Source organism: Mustela lutreola, chromosome 10 (genome assembly GCF_030435805.1).
Source record: "Mustela lutreola isolate mMusLut2 chromosome 10, mMusLut2.pri, whole genome shotgun sequence".
Lineage (NCBI taxonomy): Eukaryota > Metazoa > Chordata > Mammalia > Carnivora > Mustelidae > Mustela > Mustela lutreola.
In genome coordinates this window covers 85,481,288-85,501,212 of record NC_081299.1, presented here as the reverse complement: position 1 = coordinate 85,501,212, position 19,925 = coordinate 85,481,288, and the positions used below count along the sequence as shown (strand labels likewise).

At 36.9% G+C, this 19,925-nt stretch overlaps 1 protein-coding gene and 2 pseudogenes across 2 annotated transcripts in view; all 3 read left to right on the top strand.

The window, feature by feature from the left end:
- Positions 1-854: 854 nt before the first annotated feature.
- On the top strand, positions 855-1,166 carry LOC131810542 (ragulator complex protein LAMTOR5-like; annotated as a pseudogene).
- Positions 1,167-3,473: 2,307 nt separating this feature from the next.
- The window catches only part of LRRC39 (leucine rich repeat containing 39), a 22,315-nt gene continuing 5,863 nt past the window's right edge, over positions 3,474-19,925 (top strand). Inside the window, exons 1-6 of one of the 2 annotated variants that reach the window (XM_059138083.1) lie at positions 3,474-3,591; positions 7,876-8,068; positions 13,969-14,074; positions 15,132-15,255; positions 15,809-15,945; positions 19,586-19,731. In XM_059138083.1, the coding sequence (XP_058994066.1) occupies positions 7,956-8,068; positions 13,969-14,074; positions 15,132-15,255; positions 15,809-15,945; positions 19,586-19,731 (626 nt within the window). In that variant the 5' untranslated portion in view covers positions 3,474-3,591; positions 7,876-7,955. Of the gene's footprint in view, positions 3,592-7,875; positions 8,069-13,968; positions 14,075-15,098; positions 15,256-15,808; positions 15,946-19,585; positions 19,732-19,925 lie in introns of both variants that reach the window. The other variant, XM_059138082.1, reaches the window with a different exon arrangement.
- LOC131810754 (U4 spliceosomal RNA) lies at positions 13,071-13,247 on the top strand (annotated as a pseudogene).

Below are 19,925 nucleotides of genomic sequence, written 5' to 3'. Positions count from 1 at the left end.
GAAGCAATGAATGTGGGTGTGCAAATACCTCTTTGAAATCCTGCTTTGAGTTCTTTCGAATGACATTGTATTTGTAGTATGCTAGTATATCCCCTCTTATCTGGCCATCCCACTTGGTGTTCTCCTAGATTTGTTTGCTTTTTCTAAACACAAACATTGCAGTTGGACTTGGGGCCATGGATCCTGATGAACTACATCCCTGTGGGACCTCAGAACGCACGCCTGGGCACCAAGCACCTGGTAAACACACAATGATAGAAGCAAAAGAGAAACCAATTTGTGTAACGTTAACCTAACTTTGTGTGAAGAATGAAGCCACTTATTTACCTTACCTTCACTGTAAAATTTCCTTCTCCTTGATTTGTCTTTTTCTCAGAAGAAAGCCCTTTCAGAGTTAGCTAACCTTTCCCTATGATCATATAGCATTCATTTCCATTCCTATCTTCTCCTTTTTTGGCTTTACTGTTGAAGAGTAGTAATAAGAACTAACCTTTTTTGAATACTTCTATCAGACACTGATATATATATATATATATATATATGTATATATATATATACATATATATATATGTATATATATATATGCATATATATATACATATATGTGTATATATATTTCCTTATTTCATATATATATGAATGTATATATGTATGTATACATACATATATATGTATATATATATTTTGTATGTTAACTCTTTTGTATGATAATTCATTTAATCCTCACAAAAGCCCATGAAGAGATCCTATTTTTAGCTACATTTTACCAATAAGAAACTGATGTACTGAGAGATTGAGTTTTTCAAGGATATTCAGGTGTGTAAAGATATAGGCTAGGGCTTATGGCAGACAGGATGGAGATGACTTTAGAGCAGCACTTGGAAGACACAAGTCTTGGAAGACAACCCCATTCTTGGGGTTCTGTGCACAGATTCACAAAGACTTGATTTGGGCTGCCATGGGGCCTTGTCAGATGAGCATGCTGGGGTGATCTCTCTTCTAGCCCAGAAAGCAGCTAAGCTAACCTCACACCCCACTGACATTCCTGTGGTTGTCAAGAATCAGATAATGGGAACATTATGATCTGGGAACATGATGGCATCACAGTGGCAGTGCACAAAATGGCTCTTGATGTCTCACAGCAGTTCTCCAGCAGCCTGTCATAGGAGTTCAATCCTGCCTATGTTAATTATCTTACAAAAGTATGAAAGTTCCAGCAGTTAGTCCATTTGTTTAGGTGCATTGGGCAATTTTCTATTAATTTTAGAGTAAGTGTTTTGGGACACTCAGTGGACTGACCTACCAAAATATTAGTAAGAGAAGACCATGTTTTGGGGCACCTGGGTGGCTCAGGGGGTTGGGCATCTGCCTTTGGCTCAGGTCATGATCTTGGAGTCCTGGGATTGAGCCCCGAATTGGGCTCTCTGCTCAGTGGGGAACCTACTTCTTCCTCTCTCTCTGCCTGCCTCTGTCTACTTGTGATCTCTCTCTCTGTCAAATAAATAAATAAAACCTTAAAAAAAAACAAAGATTAGCACCTGGGTGGCTCAGTGGTTTAAAGCCTCTACCTTCGGCTTGGGTCATGATCCCGGGGTCCTGGGATCAAGCCCCACATCGGGCTCTCTGCTCCACGGGGAGCCAGCTTCCTCTTCTCTCTCTGCCTGCCTCTCTGCCTACTTGTAATCTCTGTCTGTCAAATAAATGAATAAAATCTTTAAAAAAAGAAACAAGAAAAGACCATGTTCTGAAACATGGTTCAGGTCACTTTGTATATAGAATTTTGTGATGTTCAATAAATCAGTTGAGGGAAGAGACAAGTATATAAAAATAGAGTGATAGGTACACAGAAAATTGAGCAAATGAAAAAAGTACACTTAACTCCAGGGGGAAAAAAAAAAACAAAAATATACAAAAAGAAAGGAATGTAATTATTTCTATTATTTGGTTCAGCTATGAATAATATTTGCATAATAACACTAATGATTTAAGAAAAATTATGTCATAACTATATTGTGAGGACAAGGGGAGCAGAGGTATATGGTCATGAGTAGGTGTTTTAAGACCACAGAACTTTCATCATCCGTGTATGAAATCAATAGATTGTTCTGAAATTGGTGTATGAAGAAAAAGCAAGATAAGCATATTTTTGGAAATATAACAAGAAAGAGGTAAAATAGTCATGTCAGTTTCTTAGAGCCATATGACAGTATTTCTGCCAGACATATTTAAGTAAGAAGGGGTATTAGTTCATAGAACAAGTCCTAGAACTATATCACAGAACCAGCCTAGTTAGGGGGCTACTGTAGCTGCCCCCAGAACCCTTGCATCCACTGTCGCCAGGAAACTCAATCTGCTAAAACTAACCCCAGAATGTATTGCCTCTGCTGTACTCACACTAGCAAAAATAGACTCTAGCCACTCAGCTGATTTCCTCACATTCTTTTCTTCTAAATCAAAGTACATGAACCTTACTCACATTCCCCATTTCTGTAGCAAGGGTGGCTGGGATTTTTCTCCTAATTCCACTTTGGTAAAGTGGGGTTCACTAATGGGGGGTTATCAAACTATGGAGAATGCTTTTCATGAATATAGGCATATCTATGTTTGTAAATTCACAGACCATCTTCGGAAGGGCATGTGTAGAAGTGGCACTAGTGATTGACTTCTGACAGGAGAACAAAATGGCTGGAGGCAAGGTTAAGTGGGATTCATTATCTTTTGAATTTTGTTCTATGTGCTTCTAGTACCAATTCAAAGACCAAATACAGGGGCACTTAGGTGGCTCAGTTGTTTGAGCATCTGACTCTTGATCTCAGCTCAGGTCTTGATCTAAAGATCATGAGTTTAAAACCTAAGTTGGGCTCCACGCTGGGTGTGAAGCCTACCTAAAATAAATAAATAAAAGTGTGTAGCATCAAAAACAAAAGACAAAAAATAAATACAATTTTTTTAACACCTGGAATTAACTCCTATCTATGAAGGCTGAAGAGATAAAGAATGAGAGAGAATTAAATTTGAAGCCTGAGTGCAGCAGGTGCTTGGAGCTCCTCTGTTACCCATACTTGTCTACATCTTCACTTTTCTTGTTTTGTGAAGGATAGTACCTTTAGTTTCCTATTTACAGATCTGTGGTTTACCAAGTAGGTTTTTTGTTATGCCAAACGTTCTCATATTTTCAAGGTTCTTTGCTTGGAATAGATTCATTATATTCTACTAAATATTCAAAATGTGTAAGTTATGAAAAGTGGAAGGACTTTCAATAAGAGCTATTTTTTTCAGGAGTCTAGAACTAGTTATGCCTGAGAGTTTTATAATGGCTGTATGTAGTCTTGGCCGTGTGCAGAACGCATGCACATATATTATCTATTACTTGATCCTTAGCACAAGAGCTCCATGTGATCCTTGCTATTCTTAGCTTTGTCCAAGATCTAAAATTAGAACCAGGCTAATATTACATTTCACTTGATTGCCAGTCTGACCAAGGATTTTAATCATCCCGGAGCCACACTGAAAACACTTCTCCCTGAAATCCTCTCTTTAGCTGGTCATCGCTAACTTGGACCATGTCAGCTTCTGCATCCACTGACAATGGTAAGTATTTTTCAAAAACATTTCTTCCCCATTCTTCACATAGAAAGAGATGGCTGATGATGGCTTTACTGTGTCTGAATTTACTAGAATATACAAATGAATTTGGAATTGAACTTAAAAGTCTCTTGTGGGGTTTTATAGTCATGCGAGTAATTGTTTTCCTCTGGAATATTGATTTCCCTCAAAGTTAGAAACATTTGTTTGTTTGTGGTATTTTTCCTTTCTTTCTTTCTTTTGCCTTCAGAAAGTGGCATGTCCTTGCCAAACAGTGTGCTTTTCTGTTATAGTAATAATCAAGGTAGAGAACACAATTCTATGCTGGAAGGAGAAATACATATATCATTACTGACTTTTTTTCCTCAAAGGGAAATTGGTCGTGGTTGTAGGAAAGCTGATGGCTGAATGGAGTTCAGTGGCAAACTGAAATGTGAGCATATGAATGGTTATATATGTTTAAGAATGTATCTCCCTGATATGAGGAAGTGGAGATGCAACGTGGGGGGCTTGGGGGTAGGAAAAGAATAAATGAAACAAAATGGGATCTTGAGGGAGACAAACCATAAGAGACTCTTAATCTCACAAAACAAACTGAGGGTTGATGGGGGAGGGGGTTCGGGAGAGGGGGTTGGAATTATGGACATTGGGGAGGGTATGTGCTTTGGTGAGTGCTGTGAAGTGTGTAAGCCTGACGATTCACAGACCTGTACCCCTGGGGCTAAAAATACATTATATGTTTATAAAAAAATTTTTTTAAATTAAAAAAAGAAATACACATTTACATGTAGATACTTGGGATATTTAAAAATGTTTTATTGTGTGATAAATGCTTCAAACTTGCTAAAATCTGAAACAATAAATTGTAGGTTGACTGTGATGTCCCCAGGGACTTGGATTATCAGCATATATATCCCAAGGTTTCTCGATGGTAAAAAGATTTTGCAGGCCGTTTCTGTGGAAACAGCGCATGCTTTGCTTAAAAATAGAGATATTTTCCTACTAATATTCTGCATATTGGCAATTATATATCCATCCTCATGTTTTAAATATTTTTGTCCTCTGTAATAGTTATTTTGCCACTCCTCTCTGTCTTGGTCTGTCTCACACTGCATACTTTTAAGGAAATCAGCAATTTAGAGAAGATGAATAATGAAAAGCAATAATCTCTACCTCATTCTATCACTCTAGAAGTAAGCATTTTAACCATTTCAGGATTCAGTCTTCATTGTTTATCTCCATAGGTCCTGTTTTTTGTTTTGTTTTGTTTCAATGGTGGTTATTATTTCTTACCAACTTTAGGCATTATCTATGGAACTGCATTGTGAAAGATGATGCTTAAGTTCACTTACACCTCCATCGGGTTACATTTTATTTTAAGTTTCTCCCTTGATTACCTTTATAACTTGAAACAAATGCTTCAATCTCTAATTCTCATTCTGTAAAATATAGTGTCTATGACTCCCCACTTTGAATATGTGGCTATTAGTGTTCTTTCCTTCTACTTCTCTATTTCCTTTTTCCACATTCTGTTTAAGTATGTATTTCATATTTTCTTTTTTTTAAACATATGGGTTTTTTTTTTTTTAAGATTTTAGTTATTTATTTGACAGAGATCACAAGTAGCCAGAGAGGAAGGCAGAGAGAGAGAAAGGGAAGCAGGCTCCCTGCCAAGCAGAGAGTCTGAAGCAGGGCTCAATCCCAGGACCCTGAGATCATGACCAGAGCCGAAGGCAGAGGCTTAACCCACTGAGCCACTCAGGCGCCCCTTATTTTATATTTTCAAGTTGTTATACTTAATACATTCTGTTCTTTAGCCATAAATAAGTCATCCTTGCTTTTTGATAGGTTGATTTATTTAAAATTTGATTTCCATCACTCAAAATGAAACTCTGTAGTCATTCATTTGGAAAGCCCCTGGATATAACTAACCTACTGTTTTATTTTTCTCTATGGATCTACATGTTCTGAACTTTTCATATAAATGGGATCATACGTGGTCTTTTGTGTCTAGCCTCTTTCACTGAGCACACTTTCACTCAAAGTTTATCCATGATGTATGTATTGGTACTTACTCTTTTTTATGGCCAAATAATATTCCATTGTATGGATATATCCCATTTTGCTTATCCATTTATCCATTGACAGCCAGTTGTTTCCATTTTTTGGCTGTTCTGAATAACGCTACTTCAAATTTCAGGTAGAAGTTTTTTTGTTTTCACTTTTTTTTTTTTTTTTTAGTAATCTCATTGTATATATTTACTGATATAATCTAAAAACTGTCTCCAGCTTTACTGAGGTACAAGTGTAAGGTGTACAGTGTGCTGATTTGATACATTTATATATTGCACAATGATTATTGCCATGGCATTGGCTCACACCTTCATCCTGTCACATGATTGCTTTTTGTGGTGTATGTAATAGAGGATTACAGTTCTGTGTCTTTGGATGAGTTTATACCTGCAGGTTCCTGACATCCTAATTACAACATGAAATACCCCCATCGCTTTAAGCGTGTTGAGTGCCTCTTTCTGCTGATTTCCACCACCCAGGTGCTTGTGTGTCTTTTATTTTTCTTTCACGGAGCATGTTTCTGAAGTGCATCCGTGTTGTGTAGATCTCAAATCCCTCGTATGGGAATCATTGTGAATCATTATAGTATGTGACCTTTTGTATCTGGCTTCACTCATTAGGTTCTTTGTGGAGATGAAGAACTAAAAGAACTAGCAGTGAAGCTTGTGGAAAGAATTTGAGATTCCATAATGGGACAAAGGGAGTAGATGTTAAGATCTTGGCAGCAGACAAAATGGACTGTGTTGTGACCAACAGAATGGTCTGGGAGAGCCTTCCAATCAGAGCATATGCTGAGTTAGAAGGAAGGTACGGGGTGATCTGTGTACATCAGGGAAGCAGGATAGGCACCATCCTGGGATCCTGGAGCCGCAGCCATGTGTCTCTTGGAAGAGCTGCTCTTGACTTCCACCCCAGCTAATTGCTGTTGTTTGGCTTTCTTGAGTTTTGTTCTGTGGTTCTTGAACCAAACCTGCAGTACAGTGGGATGGATCTCCAGTTTTGAGGCCATTTCTTTCTGAAGAATTTCTTTCTTGTTCTTGCTGAACAAGAATTCCAAATTGGCTAGTTGTTTCTCAGTGAGCATGGTTTGTTTCTTTTGTGAATGCCTCTGGTGCTTTCCCTTAGGAAGGTGTCCTGTGCCTGACATCCCGAGATCTAGCTGTGTCCCCATGCTCTGGTTCTGTGTCAAGCCAGATAGAAGATTTTGTGTGAACATATGTTTTTAGTTCTCTTGTGTATAAATCTAGGCATGGATCTTTTTCTATTTTATACTTTCTTGTTTTTTCCCATTTTTATACTAGACATGCCTCTAATAAACAATAGACAGAATTTTGTCTTTTATTTAATTGGACAGTCTTTGTGTATTAACTTGCAACACTTAGTAATCAGGAAAATATAAATTTGCGACCATAATGAGATTTTATGCAGTAGTTTGTTAGTAAGGATGTGCATCAACAGGGACCCTTATACAGTTGTAGTAAGAGTATAAATGGGCACAATCACTTTGGAAAACAATTTGGCTCTATCTTATAAATTTGAACATTCACATATAGTATGATCCAACAGTTCTTTCTAGGTATAGACCCAATAGAAGCAATACCACTTGAGCACCATAAAGATAAGGACAAGAATTTTGGAAACAATATTGCTCATAATAGCAAAACCCTGGTACCCAAATACCCACATTCATTGGGACAGAAAAATTAAATTATGGCATAGTCATACATTTTGGAGATCATGGCATATCATTATTGAAATGTTTTACTTTATGAAGCTATGTAATTTCCCATGATATGGATGTGCTATAATTTACTGATTGAAATTTATATTGTGGTGTACCTGGGTGGCTCAGTAGGTTAAGCATCTGCCTTCGGCTCAGGTCATGATCCCAGGGTCCTGGGATGGAGCCCTGCATCAGGCTCCCTGCTCAGTGGGGAGCCTGTTTCTCCCTCTCCCTCCACCCACCTCCATGTCCTCCCCCACTCATGTTCTTTCTCTCACTCTACTCTCTTTCCCTCAAATAAATAAATAAAATCTTGAAAGACAAAAAGTGTCCATGGCATAGTATTTTTATGAGGATTATTAAGTGAAAGATGATATGTAAGTGTACAAAATAGTCTTGGGAACATGGAAAGGGTACAATAAACATAAGTTATTATCATCATTTCTGGACCTAGTGAACATTCTGAAACACGTTTTTTCCTTCACTACAATTAGGTCCTTTTTGAGATGGCATCTGTGACTCAGCTATTCAGAACCTAATGAAGTTGGTGACTCTGTGACAATGTGGAGAAATCATGTCAGAAAATGCAGTTTGTACTGGGGCTGTCCATGCTGTGAAGGAAGTTTGGGAAGAAAGAATAAAGAAACACAATGAAGACCTGAAGCGAGAGAAGGAATTTCAACAGAAGTATGCTTTAACGTGTTTGTTATTTATATTTGGTGAAAATTCAGAACATCATCATTATAGAAAAGAGTGCTTATTAAATGCCTTAATTGTTGAATTTGGTATTTCTATTTACTGAAAACTCAAAATATAACTAAAGTCTACACCTGATTCAATTAAGTGTGGCTATGTAATGGTGTCCACAAAAAGTACAAGTGCCTATATGTGAAAATAGTAGTTATTTTTAGGCCCTCAGAAGAGTCTGTTCCATGTTCCTCAAAGTTTGATTAGAATCATTGAGTCCAGTTTTCAGTGATTGCTTGTTCAATATTATATCCCCTAGGCAACATCTGACAAGAGAAGGTACAAGAGATTCTCACCTATTTGAATAGCCATGAGTTTCAGCCAGGGTCCCTGTGGATCACCCGATTCCTTGATTTGGGCTGTGCTCAAATAGTTTGGCTCTTATTTCCTCTGTGTTCTTGATATCTACCTATTTTCCTGATTGGATGTCTCCAAAATACTCTATTAATTTTGCAAGAAGAGGCACTTTCCTCATGGATCCCTATGATTCTCACCCACCAGATCTCTTTCTAAGAATCTAATCTTTTTTTGTCCTTCAACATATATGACTATTGGCCCATTAATAATGTTATATGTCAATTATATCTCAGTGGGAAAAAATGCTCCTACATCAGTTAGCAAGTACCTTAAAATTCAATTAGAAATGGCTTAAGGGGGCGCCTGGGTGGCTCAGTGGATTAAGCTGCTGCCTTCGGCTCAGGTCATGATCTCAGGGTCCTGGGATCGAGCCCCGCATCGGGCTCTCTGCTCAGCAGGGAGCCTGCTTCCCCCTCTGTCTCTGCCTGCCTCTCTGCCTACTTGTAATCTCTCTCTCTGTCAAATAAAATAAATAAAATTAAAAAAAGAAAAAAAAGAAATGGCTTAAGGAATAGAGAAGTCCTGAGGTAAGGCAATCCCAAAGTCTGAACAGCTTTAAAGACTGGGTTTATTTTTATTACCTTCTAGCGCTAATCTCAGTGTGTCAGTTTGGGCCTCAGGTTCTCCTCTGTCTGTGTCACAGGACGACTGGTCCACTTCCAGGCATCACAGCCAGGCATCATTATGTTATCAGAAGAGCGGAAACTATTTCTGTTCTTTCAAGAACGAGGAAGTCTTTCTGAGGCTCTTTAGCAAGGCTCTTCTTTACCTCTCATTGACCAGAACTGGATCATTTGTACTCTCATAATCCAGTCCCCTTCTAGGGGAATGAGCCTGTATGACTGGTTTAAACAAAATAAGATTTATAGCTGGTTACTGGGGTGTGGGGGGGTATAATACTTGGAAATAACAGCTATTCCCCCAGTAAAGAAGAAGGGGAAAGGTTCTTGATCAGCAATTATTTTGTGTCTATTCTCTGTACAAGCAAAAATCTGGGTGGGGAGAATTCATTTTTTTCAACAAAGGCAATAAAAAAGATAATGATGCTGACAATGATGAGGGTAGCAGCTTTTTATTATGCACTTACTGTTTACTAGGCACTCTGCTAAGTGCTTTATTTGTAGCATCTCATTTAATCTTCTGAACACACAGAAACAGAATGTCTTAATGAGGATGGATTGCATTACGAGAGAAGGAAAACCAAAGTAATGTTTTCTTTTTTTAATTTTTAAAAAAGATTTATTTATTTGAGAGAGAGAGTTGGGAGGGGGGTGAGGGACAGAGGAAAATGGAAAAAGAGAATCCCAAGCAAACTCCCCATGAGTGGGGAGCCCACTGAGGGGCTTGATCTCAGGACTGTAAGATCATGACCTGAGCTGCAATTAAGAGTCAGATGTTTTACTGACTGAGCCGTCCCAGTGCCCCCAAAATAATACTTTCTAAACAAGAGATGATAACTTTTTGGGGGGTATTTGACCTGAGGCTGGAGTAGTACTCCACTGAGTCAGATACTCAGACTTTTATCTTGTTGCTCGACACTGTGTGGTTTCCTTTCCTAAAGTCACTTAATGGCCTCAAATGATACACCAACTGCAGCCACCATATGTGATCCCAGCTTGCAGGAATTTGCACACACTACTGCTTCTGCTAACATCCCATTGATAGGATCCATATCTAACTACAAGGATGGCTAAATGATGTCTTGTGCCCAGTTAAATGTAGAGACTCAATTCTTAAGGAAGAAGAGGAGTAACCATCTCTGCCACACATGAGTGTCATTTTTTCCCTTTTAAAGATGGAAAACCTGAGGGATGGGCCTAAGTAACTTGTCAAAGATCACACTGCTAATAAATGCAGAACTGGTATTCATACCTAACCAGTCTGATTCAGGAGGCAGGATATTTACCTCAGGGCTTTCCCTAGATTAGGCCTTTATATATAAAGCAAACCTTAGGAAACCTATTATGTTGTATTCTACAGATGTAATAAACTGGACTCTAGACTACTCTTAATAAATCCTACTCTTTTTAAAACAGTGGGCAGGGCAGGAATCCTGACTTGCTTCCAAACTCCCGAACTTCACCTATTACACATGTTTAGTTAGGTAAGAACCATTTAATTGGGGCACCTGGGTGGCTCAGTCGGTTGGGCATCCAACTCTTCATTTTTGGCTCAGGTCATGATCTCAGAGCTAGGGGATCCAGTTCCTCATCAACTCTGCTTGAGATTCTCTCTCTCTCTTTTTCTCTCTCCCCACCTCTCCCTCTCCCTCTAACCTCCCCTGCCCCTTATGCACACTCTTTCTCAAATATGTAAATAAATAAATAAGTAAATAAGCAAAATCTTTAAAAAGAAAATGATTTCAGCAACTTCAAATTCTCTCTGTACAAAATAGGCAAGGGATAACAAGGTTAAAGACACAAACTAATGTTTCTTCTCTCAGCTAAAAGCAGCTAAAGATTTATTTCAAAAAGGCTAAAGTTTAAACAGAAACTGACCTCATTGTCTTCTGATGCCAAGCTGTCTTGAAGAAATTAAGCACTTGGGTTAGAGTTGGTGTGGCAAATCTGAGAAAGCATTTAGACTATAATAAAAAGGGTTCACAGGAGGTAGAAATTTTCTATTTAAAATTGAAAGAATGTCCTGCTTTGACTAAGTAGTGGATAAATTACAGAATACTAAAGGTGGAAGAAATATTACACATTATTTAATCCAAACCCCATTTTAATCAGGCAAGGCCCACATAGGTGGTAAAAGTTGCCCACAGTCACCAAGTTACGTGATACATTCTAGACTTAGATCATAGAAATTCAGATCCAGAAAGAATTTAGGAATCATTATAGAGATGGAAAGAGACCAGCTGAATAATAGTTAGCCTCTCTGTAAACTCATTAAGGACAGAGCTTTTTGCAAGCACAATGTGCAGCATAGTATTTGACATATAATGGCAGCTTGATGAATTCTTTAAGTAAAAGCTTAGGGAATAAGACATCTGATTGCACTTGTCATTAAATCCTGTTCTGAAATACAAAGATCTTTTTGGCAATTGACTGTTCAAATTAATTAAGCCTATGTTCTTTGGTAACTGCTTATATTTCTTTTTTATGTATCATTCTAAGACACCAAAATTACAAAGATTTCAATTCTAAATGTCTTCTTTCTCATTTTTCCTAAGTAAAAATTTTCTAGTATAGAAATAAAAATTTTGCAACCTTTTACCAGTTATTTTTCAGCTTGATATTATTCTTACGTATGTTTACAATGAACCAAAACTCAATAGGAATGTGTTTTTAGAATGACAAAGGTTTTATGCATATTCATATCTGAAAAATGAAATATGAATAAAATTGGAATGTAATTGTATATAACTTAACTCTGAAGTTGAACTGTATTATTTGAAAGTCGTTATAAAGTTATTAACTATCGGGGCGCCTGGGTGGCTCATTGGTTTAAAGCCTCTGCCTTCAGCTCAGGTCATGATCTCAGTCAGGGTCTTGGGATCGAGCCCCACATCAGCTCTCTGCTCAGCCAGAAGCCTGCTTCCTCCTCTCTCTCTGCCTGCCTCTCTGCCTACTTGTGATCTGTGCCTGTCAAATAAATGAATAAAATCTTTAAAAAAATAAAGTTATTAACTATCTATGGCTTAGGTGTCTAATAAATGCCAGTCAAAAAAGACAAAGAGCTACCTCTAGGTGATGGCTCTAGGATGGCTGTCATCTAAACCATGAACACTAACAGAAGTAGGCAAGGATATGGAGAAATCGGAAGCCTCAGGTACTGCTGTAGGGAAGGCAAAATGGTACAAGCAATTTGGACATAATTTAGCAATTCCTAAAAAAATGTTAAAAATAGAATTACAATAGGATGCAACAATTCTACTCCTAGGACTCCACCCAAGATAAAGGAAAACATATGTCTACATTAAAACTTGTTTACAAATGTTCATAGTGGCATAATTCATAAGAGCCAATAAGTGGAATTAACCCAAATGTCCATTAGCTGATGAACAGATGTGTTCATCATAAGATACACCAACAAATGTGGTATATTCATGCAGTGGAAGATTCTTCTTCTATAAAAAGGACTATAGCACTGAAACGTGTTACAGCAAGGGTGTACTCTGAATAAACTTATACTGTGTGGAAAGGCCATTATACTGTATAATTCCATTTGCATGAAATGTCCAGAATAGGCAAATTCATAGAAATAGAAAGTAGATCAGGGGTTACAAAGGAACTGGGAAAAGGAGGAATGGGTGTGGTTTTTAAATGTTTTTTTAAACGTTTTTATTTTATTCCAGTTAGTTAACATACAGTGTTGTATTGGTTTCTGGTGTACAATATAATGATACAACAATTCCTACAACACGCAGTGCTCATCACAAGCACACTCCTTAATCCCCATCACCTATTTAACCCATCCCCCACCCACCTCTCCTCTGGTAACCATCTTGTTTGTTCTCTATAGTTAAGAGTCTGTTTCTTGGTTTGTCCCCCCCAGTCTCTCTTTTCTCCCCCCTTTGCATATCTGTTTTGTTTCTTAAATTCCACATATGAGTAAAATCATATGATATTTTTCTTTTTCTAGCTTTGCGCAGTGGCAGTATCGTAGCCAATGAGGTTTATCCGAGGCGCGATTATTGCTAATTGATATTTTTCTTTTTCTGACTGACATTTCACTTAGCATAATATCCACATTGTTGCAAATGGCATGATTTCATTCTTTTTTGTGGCTGAGTAATATCCTATATATATATATATATATATATATATATATATATGAGTATGTATACACACATATGTGTATACACACATATCTAGGCATCTGTGTGTGTGTGTATATATATATATATGCATACACATATATATACATACACATGTATATATGTATATGTATACACCACATCTTCTTTATCCATTCATCAGTTGATGGACACTTGGGCTATTTCCAAAATTTGGCTGTTATAAATAATGTTGCCCTCCATATCAGTATTCTTGTATTTCTTGGGTAAATACATAGGAGAGCAATTGCTAGATTGTAGGGGGTTCTATTTTTAACTTTTTGAGGAAACTCCATACTGTTTTCTAGAATGGCTGTACCAGTTTGCATTGTGACTGGAGTTTTTTTGAATGATGAAATTGTCTTGGACCAGATATCGATGATAGTTGAGTAACTCTATGAATATATCCAAAACCACTGAGTTGTATACTTTAAAAGGATTTATATGATATGTGAATTATATATATCTCAATAAAGCTATTACTTAAAAATCTCTGGAGAGTTATGACACTTTCAAAACTTAAATAAATATAGGACACTTATGATACTAATCATATTTATAATTCTTACAAAACAACTTCTTTTCTAATTTCCAGAGACTATCGATCAAATGATTGTTTTTGACGGATCACTTTTTAATGTAAAAGTGACTGCTACCTGTGTATGTCATTACTGGTGAACTAAAATGTTGTTTTCTCTTTTAGGCTAGTGAAGATCTGGGAAGAACGAGTAAGCTTAACCAAGCTAAAAGAAAAAGTCATCAGGGAAGATGGAAGAGTCATTTTGAAGATAGAAAAAGAAGAATGGAAGGTAAGCTTCATAGAAGTAATATTCTTCTGTATTTTGCATTTTGTGGGATAGTTAAGAAAATGATTCTGAGAGTGTATGATTAAGTCCAGAACTGTTAGAAATTCTAATTTTAATAATACACCAAATGAATTTGGGCAACATGAACAACTGAAAAGAAATATAACTTCACATTTTTTTTTTTTTGGTAAAAACTCAATCAGTTTGCTTCAACTCTGCCTAAACTTAAGTCATTTGCAATTTTTCTCCTATTAATCCTACCAGTAAGCAACTTCTCATTTTCCATAAAAAAGATGACCATCTGCCTAACAAAAACCATATAGCTTTTCCAAAACAAATACTGAGCTTAAAGTCAACAAAATGGAATAGGATATTCATCTTATCCAAGGTCTATTGGACGTGATTCATATTCTTTCTCATAAATACACACATACAGTTGCTTGATTACATTAGTCATTCTCTGAGTTTTATAAGGTATTTATACTTTGGGTCAGTGTTTGTTCTCATACATGTAGGTATAGTTAGCTAGTGGTTTATTTTCTCTGGGCTATTTTAGGTTGAAAAGAAAAAGGCATAGAGTTCAGAAAGAACTCTTAAAACCTTTAAATAAAAAATATATAAAAAACTTAGAAAATATTTCAAAATATAAGGCAAAGAGAAATTTGAATTATTGATTAAAATGATTTTTGTTTCTCTAACCACCACATTCTCATTTTCAACTACATATGTACTCTAAAAAAGTCTAATACAACAATATCACTCTATATAATAGAGTGTACTATTGACCAAAATACATTATCTTTGTTTATTGTGATAGGGGTTTGAAGGTTTACTACCCCTACCCACAAAGAAGAGGTCTTAAAACTTGGGAGTAACACAAAGCACTTGAAAATATAACCCATTAAGGAAAAAATAATCCAAAAACCACAAATCAATTAATATCTCTACAATTATATTTCAGTGTGACATGATACTAAAATAATTTAAGTAATACGGTAATTCTGTCATTTCTTTTACTTGAGTTTAGACCCTCCCTTCTTCTTTACTAAAACTGCGTCAGCTACAGGCATGGCAACTTCATAGAACTGGTTTACTGAAAATTCCTGAATTCATTGGAAGATTCCAGAACCTCATTGTATTAGATTTATCTCGAAACACAATTTCAGAGATACCTCGAGGAATTGGTAAGGAAGATTGACTTTATTCCCTCATTTTTTCTGATAATTTTTTTGATACATGGAATAATGACATCATTTTTAAGTAACCCCGAGTCTTGAGAAAATTGTAGACATCTAAATTGAAGCTTTCGGAAGATCCAAGTTTCTGGGATTTACAGAAGCGATTTAAGATAAGATTTCAAGGCAAGAAAAGTCTCTTTGGAAACATTGTATGTATTCTGGAAACAATGTCTTTGGTTCAGTTAATCCTCCTAGAAGAAAACAGATTGAAGGCAAGAAAGATAGATTCCTTAGATGAGAAAAAAATCCCCAAATGGAAAATAGGCCACAATATAGGAGATGAAACAAGATGAAAAAAAAAAAAAACCCACACATATTTTTTGCTTATAGCACAGACAAACCCCCTATTTTTAGAAGGGGCAGGACAGGAACTGGGAAAAGGGAAGAACCTGAGAAGTATGATTTGCCAATATGAAACTGGCAAGCAAGTTATGCTGTCATAACTGGAAACATTATTTTATAACCATCTGCTCTCTATTGTGTATTATTTTTTTTGTAGGACTGCTCACTAAACTTCAAGAGCTGATTCTTAGTTACAACAAAATCAAGACTGTCCCCAGGGAACTAAGTCATTGTGCCAGCTTGGAGAAACTAGAACTTGCTGTAAACAGAGACATCTGTGATCTTCCACAAGAGGTCAGAAAGACATCAGTGTCTATGACTTTATTCTCCACCTACAACTGGTTTACTTCTCAACCGTGTGATCACCAAAAATACACTGACGAAGCAATGCTATAAACTTTATTTCAGAAAATATTTAGTGATAATCATTTCCTATTACTAAATACATATTTTTATTTAGAGAAATACCTACTTAGCATAAAAGATACTTCTCTTATTGTCACAGTACAGACATCATTTGTGATCTCCTTAAAGGCCAGAGCAAGAGTCTTCCTTATTTCTATTTCCAGAAGTTGCAGTTGTTACTTAGGAAGTGCTTGTTGGATAAATGATTACCACAAAGCATAGACAATGTGGTGATGGAGAATCTCTTTTGTTTACTAATTGGTGTTTATAGAGTGATCAGTGTCTGAGATAGAGGTGAAGTGGTAAGAAATGAATTCTTCAGTATCAGAAAAGTGTTTCTTTGCTAGTTTCTTAATTTCTGCCAAGTAAAAGCAAAGCAATGGGCTTGCAGAGCCTTCAAACTTTGATTTGGTATGATGACCTATTATTAGTAAAACCAAGCTGATCATAGAGATGTAGACACTTTCAAACATATTTCAAACATATTTAATGATCTTAAAATCAGCAAATTTCCAAGGTATTGACTTTGCAAGACAAAACAGAAGAAACATAGTAAGACCCAAAACAAAATAGAAAGCCTGTTCCCGTTCTCTCATTCTCCACTATTTTTTGTGAGAATATCACTTTTTTCTCTCACACCAGTAAATATGTCACCAATTATTGTTGCTTTTGCAGATAAAACATAGTTTCTACATTCATATCTATCTCCTCTTTTAATAGTTCAACTTAATGAAACATATGCACTTATTTATGATGAAAATGATGATCACGGGGACAATTTCTTTATAAGAGGGCAAGTAAATATTTTATTTTGAACTTTTTAAAAAAAAGTAACATACAATGTATTATTTGCTTCAGGGCTACAGGTCTGTGAATCATCAGTCACCCAATTCACAGCACTCACCAGGGCACATCCCCTCTCCAATGTCCATAACCCAGCCACCCCATTCCAACCCCCAGCAACCCTCAGTTTGTTTCCTGAGCTTAAGAGTCTCTTATGGTTTGTCTTATTTTGAACTTCTAATTCCTGTGATTTTCTTTCTAGTATTGGCTCCATCACTAAAAATGCTGTATGAATTTGGGCAAGTCTATTAACCTGTGTTTACCTTAATTTTTTCACATAACAAATGGGTTTTATTGAGGGCACCTGAGTGGCTGATTCAGTTAAGTGTCTGCCTTAGGCTTGGGTCATGAACGCAGGGTCCTGGGATGGAGCCCCGTATGGTATCTGGCTCCCTGCTCAGCAGGAACCCTGCTTCTCCCTCTCCCATCCCACTCCCCCTGCTTGTGTTCCCCTCCTCGCTATATTTCTCTCTGTCAAATAAATAAATAAAATATTAAAAAATACATTTTATTGGAACAAATACTAAACTGAGATCTTAAGCCTGAGATTACTTCCAAGTATGCCTCTAAGTTAGCTGGGTAGCCTTGAACTCACCACTTTCTATAAGGTCTCAATTTTCACATATGCAAAATAAGGACTTATTATAATGTTAGTATCTTTCAATAGAAAATCAAAGGGTTCGGGGCGCCCGGGTGGCTCAGTGGTTTGGGCTGCTGCCTTCAGCTCGGGTCATGATCTCAGGGTCCTGGGATCGAGCCCCGCATCAGGCTCCCTGCTCCGCAGGAAGCCTGCTTCCCTCTCTCTCTCTCTCTCTCTGCCTGCCTCTCTGCCTACTTGTGATCTCTGTCTGTCAAATAAATAAATAAAATCTTAAAAAAAAAAAAAGAAAGAAAATCAAAGGGTTCTAGTAGGACTGAGAAACCAGTAACAGGAGGAGACTTATCTCTCAGCCACTACATTGCACATACTGTATACACACGAATATATTTACGCCAATGTGAGAACAACCTTTTTATACTCCATTCTAAACCACTGAAAATTTTTAAAGTCTGATGACAGATTTTGAAAAAATGTTTTATTTGTGACTTGAATTCTAAAGCTGGACAAATGTTACCTACTAAATGGAAACCTCTTGTTATTTTGCATTGCCCACAAAACACTGTATTTGTGCTTTTTTGTATGTGTGATGTTAAAGATATGGAACAAATCTTAACATTCCCTGAGATAAAAATAAAACAGAACTTGCCTAGATAAATGGAAATTCTTTTGGGAAAGTTAACTGAGTTCTCACATTTTGAAACTTATACTACAGTGTTATACAGAAAGTTTAGAAATTTTGTGGCTTTAGGTCCATGAAAACTTGAGTGCACATCACACATCATTTCTAGTTACATGGCCTCTCTCAACCACTTTGTCCATAAAACAGAAAGAAGATATTTACCTTAGAAAGTTGATGAATAAACTAGAGTTGTAAGAATCGACATGAATACACTGAGACACTCATATTAAGAGAAAAAGCAATTTCAGGGATGTACAGTTTCATAATCTTCAAATAAATATACTAACTTTTGTGTGAAAACATATAATACTGATTACAGAAAAATATATAAAAACATATATTTATGGGGCATCTGGGTGGCTCAGTGGGTTAATCCTCTGCCTTTGGCTCAGGTCATGATCTTGGAGTCCTGGGATCGAGCCCTGCATCAGGCTCAGTGGGGAGCCTGCTTCCCCCTCTCTCTCTGCCTGCCTCTCTGCCTACTTGTGATCACTCTGTCAAACAAATAAATAAAATCTTAAAAAAAAAAATAACCCCCCATACACTTACATATGTAATGAAAACAAGAAAACATGCATAGGAATAATAAATACCAAATTCAGGAGAGGGGTTCCCTCTGGAAAGGAAGAAGGGAGGAACACATAGAAGGCAGTCAGTCATATCAATATATTATCTTTCTTCCTTTTTAAGGATTTGAGAGAGAGAGAGAGAGTGAGTGGAGGAGGGTGCAGAGGGAGAGAATCCCAAGCAGACTCCCCGCTGAGTGTGGAGCCCAGGGTGGGGAGGGTGGGGGCGTGGGGGGTTGGAGGATGGGGAGGTGCAGTGGGCATCTCAAGACTGATGAGATCATGACCTGAGCTGAAACCAAGTCAGTTGCTTAGCCGACTGGAGATATCCAGGCACCCCTCAATATATCTTCATTCTTAAGCTGAGCACACTGGTGTTTAGGATGTTATGCTTAAAAAATTTCTACTGATGTTTTCATTGAAAAAAATAAAATTACCCAACAGTAAGTGCTATGTCTGAGGTAGCATACTTAAGCATCAGGCACAAAAAAGAGAGTTCAATAAAGATAAGTATTATTTTGAAGTTTGGGTTTTCCCACACGAATCTCAAATGCAGGATAAAAGGAAAATGTAAACACAACCAGGTTCTGTAAAGGCTGGATCTTGGGTATTTGGAAGATAAATTTTCTTTGACTAGATGAGCTTTCTATAAGAGTTTTTCAGTTCTCTGGAGGTTATTTAGATTTATTTTTATTTCAAAGTTATTGTGGATGACTAGGACTAAGAAAAGCCCAAGCATAATGTGAACATTCGTTGATGTGAAGTAGCTCTACCAATGTGAGTGTTCTAGTAGTTTACATCGTGGACATTCATTTTGAAAAACCTTGCTTGCCTCTTCAGCTCAGCAATTTGTTAAAGCTTACGCACCTTGATTTGAGTATGAACAACTTTACTATAATCCCTCTGGCGGTGTTGAACATGCCTGCTCTCGAATGGCTTGACCTGGGAAGCAACAGACTTGCACAACTTCCTGATACTATAGAAAGGTAAAGTATATGATTTTCTGTGCTATTAGCAGATGTGTTGAAGCCACCCATAATAAATAACAGATGAAACAAAGGGGAACCCAAGTGTAATCAATCACAAGAGATCCATGTAGTACTTAATATGCTACTTTTTTTAATTAGATTTTATTTATTTATTTGACAGATAGAGATCACAAGTAGGTAGAGAGGCAAGC